The sequence below is a fragment of the Pogoniulus pusillus genome, chromosome 33 (genome assembly GCF_015220805.1).
Source record: "Pogoniulus pusillus isolate bPogPus1 chromosome 33, bPogPus1.pri, whole genome shotgun sequence".
NCBI lineage: Eukaryota > Metazoa > Chordata > Aves > Piciformes > Lybiidae > Pogoniulus > Pogoniulus pusillus.
This window is the reverse complement of record NC_087296.1, coordinates 3,949,982-3,970,003: the sequence shown is the minus strand read 5'-3', so window position 1 is coordinate 3,970,003 and position 20,022 is coordinate 3,949,982. Positions and strand designations below refer to the sequence as shown.

The 20,022-nt window shown below is 44.0% G+C and overlaps 1 protein-coding gene across 1 annotated transcript; it reads left to right on the top strand.

Annotated features, from left to right (window-relative positions):
• Nucleotides 1–2,591: 2,591 nt before the first annotated feature.
• On the top strand, nt 2,592–19,317 carry SNX3 (sorting nexin 3). Its single transcript, XM_064170360.1, has 4 exons — nt 2,592–2,874; nt 14,774–14,869; nt 15,234–15,358; nt 18,638–19,317. The coding sequence occupies exons 1-4, from the start codon at nt 2,713–2,715 to the stop codon at nt 18,741–18,743; spliced, it is 489 nt and encodes a 162-aa protein (XP_064026430.1). The 5' UTR covers nt 2,592–2,712; the 3' UTR covers nt 18,744–19,317.
• Nucleotides 19,318–20,022: the final 705 nt, after the last annotated feature.

Genomic DNA, 20,022 nt, shown 5'->3' with positions numbered 1-20,022 from the left:
CTATTTTGAGACAATCAAATGTGATGCCAATGGTCTGCATTGCTTATAAAGCCTCAGATTAACAGAGCTGCATAAATGTTCCCAGACCTCTGGACTTTCAACCATTTTCTGTTTACAGCTTGCATTCCAGTCAGCTCATACTGCTCAATGTGGTAAGAAAGTCATTGCACAGATTTCCAGCTATACAGGCACTACTCTGCATCTCTCCAAACAAGGAGTTCACTGTAGAAATTAATGCCATGAGACGGTGGATGACATTTTAAACATCAGGGAATCTAGAAGTGTGCATAAAACTGTGTGAAAACTGAAGAGGAACTGAACACAATAGTTAAATCTGAACATATAGATAAAAATCTGTGTATTAGCAATTATATTCATAGATAATACTTTTACCAGGCAGCTAGGTACACAGTGCAGATATCCAAACACCATATTCCACACCACTGGCAGCTACTGCAGGGATCAGAAAGTAATTTTTCCACACAAACTATTGCACAATTAGTTCAGTGCCTTGTGGGCTTTATCTTATCCTGAGTCAGCATTCCCTACAAGTTTTGACTAAATGTGCTTGTGTTGACTAAGATGTGTTCACATCTGCACTTGTCAGAGGGTTGGAGGTTCCTAACTGGATAGTGGAGAGATTTGGTTTCCTCTCCAGTTAAATGCATCTTTTCTTTTCCTTTTAAAAATAAACAAACAACAACATCAACTGGATTGGAAGAGACTTCCAAGCTCGTCCAGTCCAACCTAGCACCCAGCCCTAGACAATCAACCAGGCCATGGCACTAAGTGCCCCATCCAGGCTTTTCTTGTACACCTCCAGGGACAGTGACTCCACCACCTCCCTGGGCAGCCCATTCCAATGCCAATCACTCTCTCTGGGAAGAACTTCCTCCTGACATCCAGCCTAGACCTGCCCTGGCACAACTTGAGACTCTGTCCCCTTGTTCTGTTGCTGGTTGCCTGAGAGAAGAGACCAACCCCACCTATCACTACACTCAATTTAAGAATTGACCATTAATACCTACTGCTGTGGGTTCATTCTGTGAGACTCTGATGTTCATATTTCCACTGGAAGTGATGCCAGGAAAGTCTTTGTGTCATAGCTGAATAAATAACATACAGTAACAAAGCCATGAGTACCTCCTATTATCTTGTTTGTTACTCTAAATACTTGGTTTCTTGCAGTTAGTCTTTGGACCCACAAACAGAGATGACCTCTCTCTCTCCAGGTTTCAAATTTGCCCCCAGAGGTCATGTCAGAAACAGAAACCAGAATGAAAATTTTTGTTTCTGAATTTGTGCTTCGCCTTTCCAGCAAACAGGAAGATCTGTTGATGATATAACTTCAGTCTCATGGAGCACAAATAAAAAGATACAAACCACATCTCAGAACAAGCATCAGAACACTTTCCCTACAGAAGGAACCAGATACATGCTTTATATCCTTGGAGGGGTACTATTATCAGATATAAAGAAACTCTGGAAGATCTGTCCTGGTGGGTAACAAGTTATCCATGGGACAGCAATGTGCCCTTGTGGCCAAGAGTGCCAATGGGATCCTGGGGTGTATTAAGAAGAGTGTGTCCAGCAGATCAAAAGAGGTTCTCCTGCCCCTCTACTCTGCCCTGGTGAGACCTCACCATGAATACTGCATTCAGCTTTGGGCTCCCCAGTTGAAGAGGGACAGGGATCTGCTGGAGAGGGTCCAGCAGAGGGCTATGAGGATTAGGGGACTGTAGCACTGCCTGAGGAGGAGAGGCTGAGGGACCTGGGGCTGCTGAGTCTGGAGAAGACCGAGGAGATTTAATAAATGTTTATAAACCTCTGAAGGCTGAGGGTCAGGAGTGGGGCACAGGCTCTGCTCACTGCTCCCTGGGATAGGACAAGGAGCAATGGATGGAAGCTGCAGCACAGGAGGTTCCACCTCAACACAAAGGGGAACTTCTTGACTGGAAGGTCCCAGAGCACTGGCACAGGCTGCCCAGAGAGGTTGTGGAGTCTCCTCTGGAGCCTTTCAAGGCCTGTTTGGATGTGTTCCTGTGTGACCTGAGCTGGCTTGTGTGATCCTGCTCTGGCAAGGGGGTTGGACTGGATGACCTCTTTGGGTCCCTTCCAACCCCTGCCATCCTCTGAGCCTGTGATCTCTAAGATGACAGAGTCATTTAGTAATATCAGCCTGTGTTGTTAAAACCTTCTTTGGTTTAAAACAATCGCGGTTAGGCTGCTCTTGCGCTGACTAAATCGCATCGCCGCTGTTTCTGCTCCGTGTTCCCGCACAAAGACCCCGTCTCAGCCTCCCCGCAGGACCGGCCGCCCCACTCAGCCCTCCCCCGCAGAGGCGAGACGGCGCGCACAGGAGCGCGGACCGCGGCCCGCCCTGCCCGGCGACCCCGCGCCGCCGCCTGCGGCCAGGCCGAGCCCCACGGCGGGCGGGCGGGCCCGCGGCACGGTGCACGCCGGGGTCTGTAGTTCGGAGGCGGAGGCCGCGCCAGGCCGTGCAGGAGCGGGGCGGCCTCCGAGGACTACAAATCCCAGGCTGCCTTGCTGGCGGGCGGCGGGCGCATCCGCGGGCGGCGGCGTGGGGGCGCGTTGCCGGGCAGTCAGCTGGCCGCGGGGCGATAAGAGCGCGGGCGGCGCGGGGCGGCGGCGCTGCTGCTCGGTGCTCGCCTACGTCCTGCCGCGCTCTGGGGGAAAGGTGCCCGCTCCGCCATGGCCGAGACGATCGCGGACACCCGGCGGCTGATCAGCAAGCCGCAGAACCTCAACGACGCCTACGGGCCGCCCAGCAACTTCCTAGAGATCGACGTGGGCAACCCGCAGACGGTAGGAGTGGGCCGCGGCCGCTTCACCACCTACGAGATCCGCGTCAAGGTGAGGACACGGCCTGGCTTGGCCCGGTCCCGCACTGCCCGGCAGCGGGGGTCGCTGCAGCCAGATCCGCTCCTGCTAGCCGAGGGTCCGGCCCCGCTGCCCCCACCTGGGTTACGGCGTTCCGAGGGGCACATGCCCGCTCCTCCGGCCGCGAATATAAGGGGCGAGGTGAATAAGGAGCCTGTGGGTCGGTGCTGGGCTCCTCGACGGGCTCGTACTGGCTCTTACGTAACCGGGAGGGGTGTCCCCGGGGCTGGGGTGGCAGTGACAGGCGGCTGCTGCCCTGTCCTTCAGGGCCCATTTCGCAGCCAGTGTGGTGAGTGCCGCAGGGGATGCAGCGGCTGAGAAGCGCTGGACTTCAGTCTCGGTGCGGGAGCAGGCCCCAGCCTCTACCAGCAGCAGCATTCGATAGCTGTCGAATAGCTGGGCTAGTAGTAGCTGAGACAACACCTCTCGGTTGAGATAACCAAAGGACAAATGCAGTGCTATGAGGCTGAACTGCTGCTGTGCTGTGAGCAATTGCTTGTCTGTCTCTTAAATAAATAGAAGTGGGTGAACTCGGCTCTCTGTAGCAATATGGGTGGATCTGCCCTGAGAAGGTCAAGTTCGGGATCCCAGCAGCCTCAAAACCCCGTAGAGAATGTGTAAATAAGTCAAGTGAGCACACATGCTAGATCAAAGCTAGCTGAAGTGATAAGGCAAGAGTCTATGTGGGAGGGCTTCCTGGTTTCTTTTGTACTCAAGTATAAATTGAGTTCTTCATAAATAGGGTTATTTCTCACCAAGTGTTACCAGGTTTTTTTCTTAGTAGCACTAGACCCTTTCCTGGCTGGAAGGGCCATATTCACCGAGCAGCCTCAAAAACTAGGCTTGGGTTTGAGGGAGGAAAGCTTTGTGAAGTTATTGCAGTGACTCTTGGGTTTTCTAGCCTCGTAAACCAGGAGGGCCTGGAGAAGTGCAGATTGCTGCATCTATGATGTGATCCTTGCCTGTGACTGCTGAGGACTTTAAGTTTATGCTGCTAGGGATAAGTTGGTTCAGAAAACCAGAATTTATTTTGAATTCCTAGTTTGTGATTGAGTCTCCTACCTTGTATGGCTTTAGTCTTTCACACCTAATAGAAGCTGGTCAGTTATTACAAGCAGCACTAGAGGAGGAGCAAGCCTCACTGAACCCCAGCACACATTCTCTGCTATATGAGTTCTTTCACTGGACACCATGGGGTGCACAAGGCTTCATCTGAGGGCTGCTGCCTTAGTCACTCAAATTATTCAGACAAAGCTAAGTCTGTGGATTTTTCTGCTGTCGAGTGTCTAATTTCTAAACTTAGTATAACTTAAATCTCAGCTGATTTAGCCTTTTAAAAGCTACTAAGGAGGATACTTTTTTTGTTTCTGATGCTTTTATGTTTCAAGATGTGTCCATAGGGCAAGAAGAATAAATTAAACTAGTTGCTGCCTGTGTTTGGCCTGTGCCTGAGGACAAATTAGAACTTGCTGGCTTGGGTTGCATTACACTGCTGTTATCATAAGGACCCTAGCTGCCCACTTAGCAGGGGGATGTAACTCTACCTTGCTGGAAAGTATGTGTGCCTGAAGTTCCTGTTGACTTTTCTTGCCATGAGACTGAGCACTTAGAATTGCTGCATGTGGGGGAGATGATACAAAAGGGACTTAGCCATGATATGGCCTTGGGAATGAGACCAAGTTTGCTGCAATTAAAGAAAAACCCACAATTTTGGGTATTAAAACCCCAGCTGAAGTAATTCAGCAGAAAGGAAATCAGAAAAACAGCTTTTGAGAGAGATTATTCTTAGCCTGCTTGGGCTAGAAAATTCTGGATTCCTGCAGTAAGAAAGACCTGAATGGGACTTGAACAAACATGCACTGTGATAGTATTGTGACCTTCCTCTATTCTTCCTCCCTGTCTGACTACTGTATAAACATTGCTTCCTCCACCTTCCTTATGTGTATCTGTGCAAGCCTGTGTATGGAACTCCAGTACATTCTTACTCCCTTTCCAGTTTGCACTACTGTAGACATAGTGCCTCTGTGCTTATGCCTATCATAAAGGGTAAAACTGAGCTTTGTGTGCTGGAAGGTTACGGAGCAGGTAATACAAGTCATGCAGAATTGTGTTCACTGCCTAAACTTGTGTCAATTAACAGCTTCTCAGCAGAATGCAGGCTGTGCTGCTAACACACAAGTTTCAGCATGGGAGCAGAGCTGAAACTTGGGTTGCTGTAGTGTTTTTGTATTTCTAAAAGGTAGGCTTTGTACTCTAAGCTGCTTGTTGGAGTGTGGCAGGCAATGGCCACCAGTTAACCTCTGTGGTTTGACAACTGCTTGTGGTTGCAAAGTAGCAGCTGGCATTGCAGTTTCTCCCAGCAGTGCTAGTGCTGGCAGTGTGAGAAGATGGAAAGAATTACCTATGTCATATCTGGAAAACTGTCTTCAGCCAACCGCAACATTAAAATGTTGAATGGTGCAGAAGTGGACAGATTAACTGCTGCTGAGATCTGGTGAAAGCCACTGGACAGCCTCATTATGGCTGGAGGTTACATTCAGCCAGAAACATTGTCAGATTGGACTCTGAGATTCAGGGTTGTATTGAAGCCCTTAGGCTTGTACCATCGTTGTGGTGTTTGCAAACGTGGTTCAAGGGCAAGTTTAACATTTTGGGGCAAGACTGAGCTTGCTAGCATACTCTTGAAATGATGCCTGGTAACTAATACCTTGCAGAAAGTACCTGTATGAAATACTTCAGAGTTCCTCCTGAGCTTCTCTTGGCAGGCTTTCTACTGGTATTGTAGCTGAAGTTTATCTGTTTCTTGGAAAGCAGCAAATGGAACCATTTCATGCTTCAGTTTGTATATTGCTGTACTCATCAACTTGTGGTGGAAGTTGGAAAGCCTAATAAGGAACCCAAAAGTTTTGGGTACTCTGCAGCAGCTGGGGCTGCTTCATAGTCAGTTGTATTTCAGTACTTGGGAAGGCTTTTCACAGTATCTCTGCAGGCCAGTGGGATGGTTATGTGTTGTGGTACACCCCCAAGCAGTTAAGCTCTTGGAGTGCTGCAGGTGGAACCTCTACAGCACTTGCTGTGGGGCAGCTTGCTTCACAGATGGCCAAAGTATTGGCTTTCTGAGCCTGAACTTGCATTAAATAGTGTTCTGTTCTTGGCAAAGTGGACAAGGTGATGACAAAGCCTTTCACTGTAGCAACATGGTGTGGTGGTATGCCACTGCAATACACCTTGGCAGTGAAAGTTAAATGCCTTGTTCAGTAATGGTAAGTGATACAGGAAATGCCATCCTGCAGTGCTGAAATTGTACATTTGAGTGGGTCTTGCTCTTGACAGGGGACTTGAAAATTTGCTTTGCTGCAGCAGCATTAGGCAGCAAGTTTGTACCATTCTGAGGTATCCTTCGTGTGAAGGCTTAGGATGAGCTAAAAAAGAGAGCAATGCAGTAAGATAAAAAGTTCAAAGCGCTTTTTCTAGTGAAATAAAACTTAATAGTAGTTGTCTCATCTAAAGGTATCTAGATGATCACAGTATGGTAACTGTGTAGTGGTTAAAACTAACATAATGAGCTGGATTTTTCTGCTGAGGTAGTACAACAAACCAGTGCCCTTCCCTCTCCAGGAAAAGTGTGAACCAATAGTTAAATTTCAGTGTAAATACCCTTGCATGCCATGTGCTTTTTGTCACTCAGGAGCCAGCACCAGAGAGGTGGTGATTCTCTTCTACTTGTTGCACCTTGTTACAGCTTTTCAAGGTGGGCTTGTGCGTGTCAACATTTCAAGGGCATACCTGTTGCTATTCATAGGCTGCAAGCCAGTTATCTCTCTGGATTCCATGAATCAAATGTAGAACAAATGGCAGTTCTCATATCCTACAGCATGCCTGCAGTCCTCAGTCCCCTTCCAGGTATTATCTGACTTCTTCTGTAGCTGAGACGTAATTGGCTTGGTAAGTGGGTCAACTGGAACATCTTTCCTCAAACAGATTCTGTGCAACAGCTTCAGTTGCTAAATCCTTTTAGGAGACAAGCCTTAAGCTTTACAAGCTAACTCTGATCCCAGCAACTGGTGACACTTTGGAGCTGTACAGCCACTGTAAAAGCAGTGTCATAGGAGATAAGCACACTGGTTAGAATAGTGTCAACAAAGCATACAGATAGCCAGAAACATGCTGCATTTGGGAAAACATCCCTTTATTAATGCTTTCATCTGTTACAGTAGAAGTGAAAGTGACTTCGGTGCTGCCCATCTGTGTTGGGTTTCTCACCCAGACTAAAAGCTCACATTATCTGCTTATGGTTAGTGAGAACTTGTAGAGAAGTCATGAATATTCAGACTGACAGGACTAAAATAAAGTCCCTGATACAGGAGCTAAGACCAAACTGCTAAAGATTTTTTTTAAAGTCAAACCAAAGTTAAGCAAAGAGCCTTTCTCTTAGTTCTGTTCTTCAGTGTTAAGTGGTCTTGTGCCTCTAATCAGTGTGGTAAAACTCGTTACTAGAGCATACCCTTAGCTTCTTGAGCTTCAACAGCTCAGTGGCTTGTCTTGAGGTGTAGAAAGGTAAGACCTTGCTGCCATGCTTCCAGATGTTGTGAAATGCATCCCTTGGGTGGTGCCAGTGCTCTTTAAGGCATCAGTCACCTCTATCTTCTGCAGAAAGGCTTCTGTAGACTTGCAGTGATACTTGACTACTCAGGCCCAGTGTGGGGAAGGAAATGAACACAGGCTGTGAAGTGCTCACACTGTTAAGAATATTATTAGCCTGAAAGACTGGGGAAGTATATCTGCTAAACTTGAGCTGGTCTTGAAAGTCTGTTCTCATTGTAACCCTTTTTTTTTTTCCCAAGACTTGCTTGGATGCCTATTTTTAGTAGTCTGGTTTGAGCCTGACTTCTGTGAGTAAGGTGGTAATTGAACTGAAGATATAACTTGGTCAGAAGGCACCAAGTATGCCACTTTGCAAAAGCATGATCTGGTGAATGCCTTTGGCACCATTCAAGGACAGAAGATTTCAGATTTCCTACCCTTCATGTGTTTGGTCAGGTTTTGAAGTTGCAGGACTCCCCTCTCTTACCATGAAAAGAACCAAATCTGCTGGTGCACATAGTTGACATTAGCACTGCTCAATTGAATCCTCAGTGAAGCCTGTGGTGGGGTAATGACTCAACAGTAACTTAGTGTGAGTGTATTTAGGGATGCTTAGTCAGCACTAATTCTCTATTTCCTTACTACTGTAAATCTTGCATCACACCAAGTCCACTCTAACTGCAGTGAATTACTCTTAATATCCTATTCTGGACACAAGTTAGACTCATCTTCAAAGGATAAAAATGCACAGATTCAGGTGACTTTCTGACCTACACCCCAGGTACTGCACCCTTGCAAATGTTAACTGTTCCTTCAAGCAGTAGTTTGGAAAAGGATAGCTGGAAGGCTAAGCACTGTCTCCCTATTCAATACTCTGGGAAGTTAAGTGAAATAGTACAGATGAAAGAAAACTTAAGTCAAGGAAAGTGGATTTGCAAATCTATTGCCTGCATTTGCTCTGGGCAGATGATTTTTCTGTAGTGGTTCTTGATTAAACTATGTTCAAGAGCTTTGTTTAAAGGTGCTGAACTAGTTTGGTGTTGATGTCAATGTGTAAATGAAATAATCAAGTCTCTGAATAGTGCTTCTGGTTACTCTGTCAACCTAACTGGTGACTTGGGCTCTTTCTGCATAGATAGAGTGGGCCTTGACTGTCATGTACTAGGAGTGCACTCTAGTACAATGCTGAGCAGACCAAATCCAAGGGAGGGAGCAGTGACTAATCTTTGTAGGACAGATGGCTGTGATCCAGGGAGGCATGTGATGCCAGAGTATTTTGATACATCTTTATTTTTAGATGCTTCTTTACTACGTCTATACCTGGAAATAGTGCTCAGAGACTATTTCTGTGGGGCTAAGCTGCAGGATACCCTAAGCTTTAAGATAGGGTACAAATTAATGAAGAGGAGCTGTCAGCCTTTCTGTAGCTGTTAGGTGTCTACTTCATGTCAATGTTGTTACTGCTCTAATAGATCTGGAAATATGAAGACTTTTTGCTGCTTGATATATCCACTTCTATGCGTGCTTGTAAAGTGTAGGGGTACTGTATTGTCTCTGGCTTGCAAAGCATGTTAAAACTTTAATTTCTGATTAAAAACTATCAATAGCAGCAATTTCCTGTCATTTTGTCAGCCCCATTTGACAAGCTGGTAGACGTCAGGTACTGACACCGAAGTATCAACTTAGTGTGATCTCTTTTCAATCATTGTCAATGAGGAATGAATGGTAATGTTACAGTAGGCCAAACCAAGATTTATAGTAGCTGTGCCTTGCAACTGTGTAAAAGCAGCAACCTCTTCTTTTTAAGAGGAGCATTTGATGTTTCGAAGGAGGCTTTGGCTTGCTGACCTTGAAGTAATTACCCAAAGTTTGGGTGTTGTAAAAATCTTTACCTGAGTGTGTCCTTTTTAAAGTGGGCTTCTGAACGTGGAATTTGAAGAATAAAGAATCACTAAAGTATTTGTTCTTCCAAACTTACCCTACTTTGAGTCTTTTGACCACAACTGAACTGTTCATGATGTTGGTGAACTTGATCAGGTAAAGATAGATGCTGCTTGGCAAAACCCAAGATGCCTTACCCTCATTTCCCAGAGCAGCTCAGGGCATTGGTCCTGGCAAAGGTTAACTCTGCCCCAAAACTCAAGACGCCTTCCACTAATTTTCATAGAGCAGCTTTGGGCTCAGGGCATTTGACTTGGCAAAGTTAACTCTAACATCTGATAGCTTTTGTCATTGTGTTGTTTTTAGGGTTTCATTGCCTTAGGCTTTAGGATGGGAAACATCCCAGCTCTGTCTCAGTACTGTGGAGTGGGAAGCTCTATAGTTCTTGGTATAGTTTCAGTCAGCCTTGTTAAAAGCTTAGATGTCTACTTAAGGTCAGGTTTTTTCAGTGTTCTTTTAACTTTAGACTTTTTTGCAGGTAGTTGTGCATTCAGTAGACCTGGGCACCAAGTGGATAAGAGGAAGTAGAACTCTGCTTGGATCAAAAGGGCTGAGAGTTAGACACATAACAGCCTCTTATCTCACCTATTGCAGTGGGGAAAGAGGTTTCCTTCAGTTAAGTATACAGCAAAAATCTGAGGTTCAGAGCATGTTTTTGTTCTCTCATGGTTGTTATAATTGTAGGAAATGGGGAGGTAGCTGCTTATGTCAAGTTGGGAAGGAAGCAAACCACTGGCAAGGTTTCTGCAATTACACTGGGCTGCTGGAGACAGTTTTGGTACTAAAGAACAGCAGGTCCTTGTTTTAAGAAAACCATCATACTTTCTTATCCACCTTGAATGCTGCTTACAGAGTTCTCATCAGCTAACTGTAAATGTAGCCAAAGGCGTAGTGTCTCGACAAAGATAATGCTGGTATGATAGTAAGAATTTAGCTTTGGAGAGTCAAGGCTACAAACTTCTATCAAAAGTGAGCTGAGTGCTTACTTTCACTCTGTTTTAATGGAAAGGGAGTTGTATCAAGGCTACCATAACCTGCTTGAAAAGACAGCATCAAAGTAGGTGCTATGGCAACAGTGCAGCTTTATTCTCAGCCTGATAGGGGTGGGAGATCTGGCCAATACAGTGCTGCTGCTGAGTGTTACATGGACACATGAGGAAATTTAGCAAATTTTCCTCAAACCATCCTGGACAGCTACAGCTGTGGGGTTTCTGCAGCTGCAGGGATGGACTGGGCTGCAGTGTCATTGAGTCAATCTTGCAGAGCATCAGCATGCTCTGGAAAGGAACCCAGATGCCAGTTGCATTCAGGAACAAGTCTGGCTGTTTGCCAGCTTTCTTCCACTTGCTGGATCAATTTGTCTGGTCTAGATAACAAAACACTTAAAATTACCTAGAATTACAGACCAATTTATTTGCAGCACTCCTATTTTCCTCCTGCATTTAAGGTAACTTGTATACCACAGCAGCTGCATCAGGGAGTTGTGCGTCTGAAGCTCAATGGACACTCTTGACTTGAACTCCTTGCATTCTGCCTGGGAAAGTTTCTGCAGGCATGTATATAAACATTGCTTTTTTGGCTTCCAACTAGACGTACCTCAGGAACTGACTGCTAACAGCTAGAACACTGTTACCTGTTTATCTGAGCTACTGTCATGTGCTTCTGAGGTGAATTTGGGAGCCTCCTGAGGTTGGAGCTGGACTTGCACTTTGCATATGTTACAATAACAACTGTAGCTGAAGAAAGGTGCTTGTTGTGGGTACAGGTTTTGCCTCGAAGTCTGGGAGCACACAACCACTACTTTCTATTCCTGCTTTGTTTGAACACAGGCCAAATGACTGTAGAAATCCACTTGGCATTTGAGGGGAGGAATGCAGGAGTGACTTAAGAGTCTGGGTTTGTCATCTGCTATTTAACTATGTGATTTAACTTGCCACCAGCTCTGACAGTGTTTATTCCAGTGTTCTGGATTGTCCATTAACTCACCCAGCAGAATACAGACTGTTTGATAGTAGTCAGAGAAGGCTTAATGAGTGTCTACATACAGTCTGATACAGAAGCCGTGCAAGGCATATTCTCTTCTCTTGGCATCTTTATGCTTAGGATTTTGGTTACATGGCACTTCTGCAGAGCTGGCTTATTTGTGCTTTTGGTGTAATGCTTTACCTGCAATTCTGACTAGAGACTTTGGGTTGTCTGCCCTAGGCACTGCATAATCCTCTCAGGCTGAGGGCCTGCATTCAGACTAAGAGGCATGATTTTGGATGAAAATGTTCTATATAGAAATGAGAGTAATTACCCGGGGGGGGGGGGGGAAGAGCTGGTGTTGAATTTCAGAGGAATGAGCTATACTCCAGGGCCTGTGCCAAGCTGGGTCATGAGCTTCATGACGGTAGGCTGCAGAAGAACAGGCCAGAAAGCTGACACTGATGAATAAGGAGAAATGTTTGTAGATGAGACCAGCCTGACTTCACTTCAGGCTTTGTGCCTTATTGCTGACCTTGTCCTAGCAAGCAAAGCACTAAGAGTATTCACAATAGCTGCTGGCACCTCAGTGACTGAACAGGGATAAGTTTCAAACCAAAGCTGAAAACTTGTCACTACCTGTCTATACAGGATTATCATATTTCAACAAACTGAAAGTTTCTGTTGATGCTTTAGGATTCTCTTTCTACCAGATTCTTACCCAGTGATAATCTGTGCTTCAGCAGCTGTCTGGCTTGCTTAATGACAGTCATCTATTCATGCTAGGTGGAGGCAGTAGGACATGCAGAAACTCTTTCTACTGAAGGAAAAAGTGTTCTGCTCCAACAGGGTAGTAAGCCTTAATGAGAAAGGCAAGTACAGTAACTCCAGATGTGAATAGATCCTGAGTTAAAAATAGAGAACCAAGATGTAAATAGATTAAATGGTATAAAGCAGGACTCTCAAATTGCTTTTATTTATTGAAAAAGATCTTCTCTTACAGTTGCTTTTCTGAAGAATGCTGCTCTGTCAGCACTAATTTCAAGAGGAAGGAAAATTCCTGCACTTTCTGGGTTTTAAGAAACATGAGGTTCAGAGGCTGATCTCAACAGATAGCTCTAACTCGTGTCCAGACCAAAGGACAGGGGATATGCACTTTATCATGTAGCTGTCAAGTTGTGACTGCGACCCACTTAATTTAATGACAGCCTTCTAGCATAATTTCCAGTTTGAACATTTCCAGTGCTTATAATCAAAGTTTTTTTTCACCTTGAAGGGAAAACAAGTACTCTAACTCTCATTCATTTTCTCCTACTTACTAGCTGTATTAGAATGTCAAAAGGGAATGTAGAAGGTAAAATGAGCTCAACTGGCACTTCTACTCCTGCATTGTACCTGTAACCCTGATATATTATTTAGAGATTAACTTTATAGACTTCATGCCCAGAAGCATGAAAAGAGTTCCTGAAGACCTGGGAATCCATTGTTTTTTAACTGCTTTTATTTAGTTCTAATCCCTCTTGTAAGTAACTTGAGGAGAATGGAATATGTTGTGCAGGTGAGAGCCTGAGTGTTAGAGGACTTTTCACCTGGGGCTGGTGAGGAGTTGATGTTGTAATGGGGAAGGCTGAACTTGGTTAAAAAGCCAGTAGCTGAAATTGGAGAAAGGTAATCCAGTACTTCTGGAAATCCCCTTCATGCACTCAGGGGGACCTAGCTTCATTCATTCTTGAGTAGAGTATTCTTCTCAGGACAAGAGTGTTTATGCCAGAAGTCAGGCTTTATAAATAATAGTCTTAAGTGCAATTTTGTTGATAGATTGGTACAATCAACAAAGTTTTACCTGGGAAGGAGATCTTGAGTACCTTTAAGCATTTAGCACTAAGGGATTGCATAACAAAATACTGTTTGTACTTGATCAGTTGTAGATTATGGACTAAACAGCAGGATGTGAAAGCACACAACTAACTTCTCAAGCACTTTTCAACTGTGACAGCCAAAACCTTGTTATTGGCTGGCAGCAATACAATGGCTCATAATCGTGCAGGAAAAGTGTCTTTGCAGTTAAACTTGTTTTGGGCAGCCAGAAGTATCACTTGATACCTTATGTATGGCATCTCACAAATTATACCCTCCAGGGATATCCACTCAGACTGACCAGAAGCTGAGTTGAGATTACTTACAACTTAAACCAACAGGGGAAAAAAGATGCTAAGTTGGGAATGACTACTGTGCTTCTGCCAGCAGGAAAGCTGGGAATAATTGTAGTTCCATGTAAACATCAGCTTCCTAGAGTACTCTTCAAAGGTGCATTAAGACAGTGATGATGCAGTCTGACAACAGAATAAAGCTTTGTTCTGTAACTGCCATACATAACCAGACTCTCGGTCTTGCTTTTTGTAGATCATAACTCCTACAAACCTTTTCAGAACACTCTAGCCAGTTTGCCATCTTAATATTTAAGCTTCAGATTGTGATCGTGGAGCTTTGCATCCTGAGGGTGTCATTAAAAGGGCACTCTGTTCTTAAAATGATGTGCAAGTTGAATTGCAACAGAACCTTGTGCCCCAAGAAGGAGCAGAAGAGAGGCTTTCATACAAATTAGTGTAAGAACATGCCAGGGTCCTTGTGCATTTAACATGGTCTTGTGCAGCATCACATCCTGGCTCCTATTTGATGTCCCTTTAAGGGTTAGAGTTGGGTGCTGACTCCTAGCCTGGTTCAGGAAAGTTGTACTTGGTTTAACTTCACAGCTAAACAGTCTGATCTCTTGAGCACTGAATTCTGTTGTGCATCTTCGCTTTGGTAATTTTAGAGCTAGCAAAGCCCTGCAACTTGTACTATCAAATCTTCAGCTTTATCTGTCCTGAATGGATTCACTGTAGGACTTCCTGGATTTTGCTTTTAAAGATGTTAAAGGCCATGTTCTATCAGGTAACAAAGTGCAGGAAGCTGGGTTAATGTCCTGTACTAGTACCTGAAACACCCCCTTAAATACAATGAAAGGAGCTTGTATGGATTAAGACTTTTTCTTCCCCTCTCCTTCATCTCCAATTTTCTACAAACGTTGGCTTTGGGAATTGAGCTCCTGAGACAGAATAGTAGATGCTTATGCGACCTTAGGGACATCTCAAAGGGCTGGCAAATCTGCTACTCTGCTAGGTGATATAGTGGCAAAATACCTATGATTAGTATGCCATAAAATGAGGCTCCAGGTTAAGCAGTTTGAGACACAGCTTATTCATGTAGCTACAGAACTTCTCTTGTCTTTTCCCAGTACTGTTGTTGTTGATTAAGTGGAACTAATTTTTAACTGAAGTTTGTTGCTTCTGCTTGTAACCTCTAACTTGCCCTAACCAATAACTTCTGTTCTTGTTTTCAGACAAATCTACCTATCTTCAAATTGAAAGAATCTACAGTCAGAAGAAGATACAGTGACTTTGAATGGCTAAGGAATGAACTAGAAAGAGAAAGCAAGGTGGGTGAAATGAAAGGTAAATACGAGTCTCTACAGACAGTAGTGATACTGAAATGCTACCCTTATGTAATAAAGCAGATATATCATGTAGAGGAGATACTGTGACTAATGTCCAGAATTGTGTTAGTCTTTGTCAAACTTCAGTTATACGATGCTGGAGGCTGTTAAATGAGTTTGTGCTAAATCAGAGTTAAACTACTTGAATTAATTTTACTTCTGTGGCTGGATACTGTTCCTCTCTGCACGTCTTATTACTTCACTAGGGATGTGATTGGATTTGGTTCTCTGAGAAGCAAGTGGCACAGGAGGTGTATAAATTTGCTAATAGGCTGCACTTTAAGGACTCTTCTTCTCTATCTTTCAGGTTGTGGTACCTCCTCTACCAGGAAAAGCTCTCCTCCGTCAGCTCCCCTTCCGAGGTGATGATGGCATATTTGATGATTCCTTCATAGAGGAAAGGAAGCAGGCTCTCGAGCAGTTCATAAACAAGTGAGTGGTGGGTCTGGTTATCTGGAAACAAACCCAAACCTCAAGTCTGTAGAACTGAATTCAGACTGCAAATCTTCTAATGGTGGTAACTGTGCTGGCTTTAGATAAACAGCTTTCACATCCTCTTGCAGTAGGACATACTAAGGTTGCTCATCCAGTGTTTAGTTTGGCTGTATCTTAATGTTTACCTGAACAGCTGAAATGAATGTTAGCATTACTGTTAATTTATGCAAATTACTACTAAAATTATAGCTTTCAAAATAGTTCTACTTTTTCATTTCTGAAAAGGTGTCCTGCACTGGCTGAACAAAGGAGCTTACAATGGGCTTGCAGCAGTTTACTTTGATTGCAGATAGGAGGTGTTAGCAGTTTGTGTAATGATGCATGTTTTCTCTAATCATCATGAGAATCTTTCTGAAGATGTAAAAACACTACCTGAGGTATGCACATTGTAGTTTGAAATAGACACGAGGTTTTCTCAGTGCTTTTGTAAGGATGAGAAGAAATTATAGTAACCAAGTCTTAAGAGTTTGTCTTTTTTCACTATCTGACATTAGTAACTGCTCTGTATGTTGACCTGAAGAGCTGCTTCCATACTTTCAGCAGTGAGTAAGAAGGCATGCTGTCAGTCAGCCAGCTGTTTTGGTCTCTAGAGCCAATGCTGTTCAGACCAGCTGGGTGTGGGACTGCTCCCAAGCTTATCAGTCCCACTGGCATGCTAATCTGTTTAATATCAGTGCCATTTAACAGGAACAGAGGATCTCTGAGTTAAGTCAGACCTTAGGAGAATCTGCTTATCAGTTATGTTAGTTCAGGCATACCTGGCTTGGAATTGCAAGTGGCTACCTTACTAAAACTCTCTTGTGCATGTGTGGCTGTATGAAATTTTGTTACTTTTTCTTCTCATAGTTGCTTGTTAGATCAATTTAGAGATGTTGTTACTAGTTCTAAGTGGTTAAAATGCTTCAGACTGCTCTTCCCTCTACCCAGAGACAAGTGGAATGAAGTTCTGAAGCATCTAGCTTTGCATTTACATTACATAAAGGCAGATGAGCTTTTATAGTAAGATGGAATGTGGGGGTTTTAAGGCAGTCATGATTATGAAGTGCAACTTTTATCCATGCAGGCTTGGGACTCGAAGTGCATTCAATGATTTGTAAGCTGAATGTAGCAGTATGTAGGGGAAGAGGGCTGCTTATGTTTGAAGCAGCTGACAGTGAAAGTCATTGTCCCTGGAATCTCTGATAAACTGAAGACAGCTGACAGAAATGGAGTGGCCAGCTTGCTGTTGTCACTTGTTCAGTCCTACAGCAGTTAATACATTGAAGTGTAAAACTTGTTGGTCAGTTTTTCCTCTTTAGAAGCATAAAAGCAGACTGTTAATATAGATATTGATGTGGTGGCAGACTGATATGTGGCTGGAACAAGGCTTTCCAGGCACAACTCCTAGCTTTGTTTCAATAGTATGGCCATCAAGCAAGTATTACTAATTAAAGTTTCAAACCATGTAGAAGCATTAAGGCTTCTACCAAGTACTCTGGCTTGTGGTGAGCTTAGACCCAAAGATAATTTGAATAATGAATTATCAAAGCTGATCTTTGCTTGCTTCTAGAACTAGGGAAGAGTCCCTTAGATAATCAGTATCACTGCATCCAAAAAGATCTTGAGGCACCAGCATTGATTCTTGATATCCAGGAGGGTCAAGATGGGTGTTGAGATGCTTGTCCCTCTGTAAGCTACACTGCTGTGATTTGAGTCTGCTTTCTTGGGCCAGCTTGTTGGCACCACCGTCAGAGCTACCTGGAATGACACTCTTGGGTGTTGAACACTCTTGTCTTCCTGAACCTGGCTTTGGCATGCATGAAAATTCTTGAAGTAGGAACTGCTATGAGGTCATCTTAGTGAAGAATACTCAGGAAAAACCCATGCAGAGTGAGACATTCATGTGAACCCAAGAGCTGAATCTGAGAGTTCTAGTCTTACAATTCAGCCACCAATTTGCAAGCCTCCCTTAAAGGCAGAAGAAATATACTGCTGCTTTTTTTTCTTCTGTATATTTATCTCTTGACGTTCCAGGCCAGCAACTTCAGTCTGAGTGTAAGAAACTCAAAGCAGTTATTTCAGACTGTCTTCCTTGTGAACTAGTGCTTGAGACTGCTACCCACTTACTAGAACCTGGTTGTATTGATAGATTATTTCAAGTGCAGTCATGAAAACCTTATCAATGCTGAGTAGGAGAGCACAGCTTCCTCATTAAAGGACACTCTCAGTGACAATTGAATCCATCCTGTGGTGAAATCAGCACTGATAGATATTTGGACAAGATGCACAGAAGTGCTTGGAAGTACTGATGCTCAGCCACTGGAGTTGGCTGTATTGCACTTCCACTTAGAGTAGAAGTGTTCTGACAGTTGTGGAGGCCAGAAGGGCAATTCGGGGGGGGGGGGCTGTCTCTCTTGAAGCCTGTCTTGATTAACCAAACTGCTTTAGGTTTTCATATCCTGAAGTGATCAGCTTCCAGGAACTTTGATTCTCTTGGATTTTCACCTATACAGAAGGCTGCAGGATATTTTAAGAGATTAAATGCAATACCTTGTGGTTTTCTCCCAAGCTTGGGAGTGCCTTCTGGTTTGATTTCAGCTCCTTTAAAAAGATGATGACTTGGTCTACACGTGGAACAAAACTAGGCCTACACTAGAGATGCTGGTCTCTTCTAGAGCAGACAAGCTCTGTCTCTTATGTTTCATATCTGAGAACATCTGCAGTTAACAGCATGGCCTGTGGCTGTGTTAGTGCTGCTTGTACATGCAGTCATCATAGTAAGCCGCTGCTCTGAACAGTGTCGGAACCTTCAGAAGACCTTCACCCCCCCTGGTGGAGTAAGGCTTTAACTTTACCTGGGCTGACTGCTTTTGAATTGGACTGAGAACAGAGGGGTAAAGCAGGCTGTGGATAGGTGTCCTGTGTCAAAGACATCAAGATCTGTGAAAATCTGCTTGTCTCACTTGGCTCTAGATTTCCTAGTGCTAGCATGAGCACTTTGGTCCCTTGAATTGCAGACAGCAGATGGTGACATCATGCTCTGCTCTTCCAAAAGATCAGCTGGGGAAGGATGACAAATCTTGCTGCCGGATACCATTCTGATCACCAACAGTGACCTGAAAGTGGGACCTATGCCTAAGTGCAAACCCATAGGTTATTGGTGTAAGATCTTTCTCTGCTGGCTAGCTGCAAGGAGCCTCCATTTGTCAGCACTAACGCTTGTTTTTATCTCTCCAGGGTTGCAGGCCACCCACTGGCACAGAATGAGCGCTGTCTTCACATGTTCTTACAAGATGAAGTAATAGACAAAAACTACACACCATCCAAAATAAGACATACTTGAGCTCTAAATCTGTCTTCTCAAACATTAGTTGTTCTTATGCTTGGTTTTAAGAGGTTGTAGTTTGTCTTAGCATGCTGAGGATAAACAGGCACGAAGTCTCCACTAACACCAGTACACTGCTTGGTCTTTGCTTATGCTTTATAGCATTAAAGAACTCACTTGTCTACTAGCTAAATCCCTCCAAATTCTTGATTTAAGAGTATTATATTATGAGAACCATCCACCCCTTGCAATGCCTCACAAACCTTTCCATTCTTATTTGCAATGACTTAATGTTTACTGACTTGGCCTTACTTGAACTTGCACAGTTGTAGTGTCACATGTGCACTTGTATTTGACTAAACTGCTCTGCTGTTTCTGAGGTAGTCATCTGTCTGAACTTCTGTAGAAAGACTGCTTTATTTCTGATACTCTGTGAGAAACACTTATGCAATTGTCTTCAAGCTTGTAAAACACTTTATACTGAAGTAATGAGGGAATTATCTTTATATTCTGTAAGAGGGAAAAAAATCAAATTTATATACTAAAGTAACTTGTCTAAAGTTTTGAAATAAAAGTGAAAATGCACTTCAAATGTTCTCTTACTCTTGACCTTGAGCTGTGGGGCTTTTCATGCTTTGAGAAGCAGAGACTTGGATTATATAAAGGGGGCTCATGTGTTTCATCCTTGCTCTTCTGCTCTGCAATGTAGTCTTGTCAGTAGCAGCCAGCACTAAATATGCTTAGGTGCTGGCACTCACTGTTCAAGTATTAAAGAACACATAAAGATATTGAAACTGATCCTGTGTTGTGCAGCCAAAGCTGGGACCCCATTCATGGTAGGCAGTCAGCAGATCTGTGGCTTCAATGAATTTGGGAAAGGAGTAGCTTTCTGCTTGGCATGAAGTTTTCAATCCAGCCTCAGCCAGCAAGAGACAGTCTACAGAGAAAGGAATGTTGTCATAACCTGTGATAGAACTTCAGTCCTGGCTTAAAATAGCTCTGCTCTACAAGTACAGCTAGGGACAGGTCATACAAGCCTGGTGTAAGGTGTGGTCATAGACCACTTCCCTGAATGCAAGGGGTGGTGAAGCTGTGGTTGTGATCACTGGTGAAATGCAGCTTGTTGATGCCTGAACAGCAGTTCCCAAGCAATGCTGCTCCAGTTTTCTTTGTCAATAGGTGCTTCTATGACTGGAGAAGCTTCCTTAGTGCTTCCAAATGTGACATGGGTGTTACTTATCCAGATGCTCTTGAAAACACTCTAGTTACAGCCCAGTGTTATGTGCTGTCTGCCAGC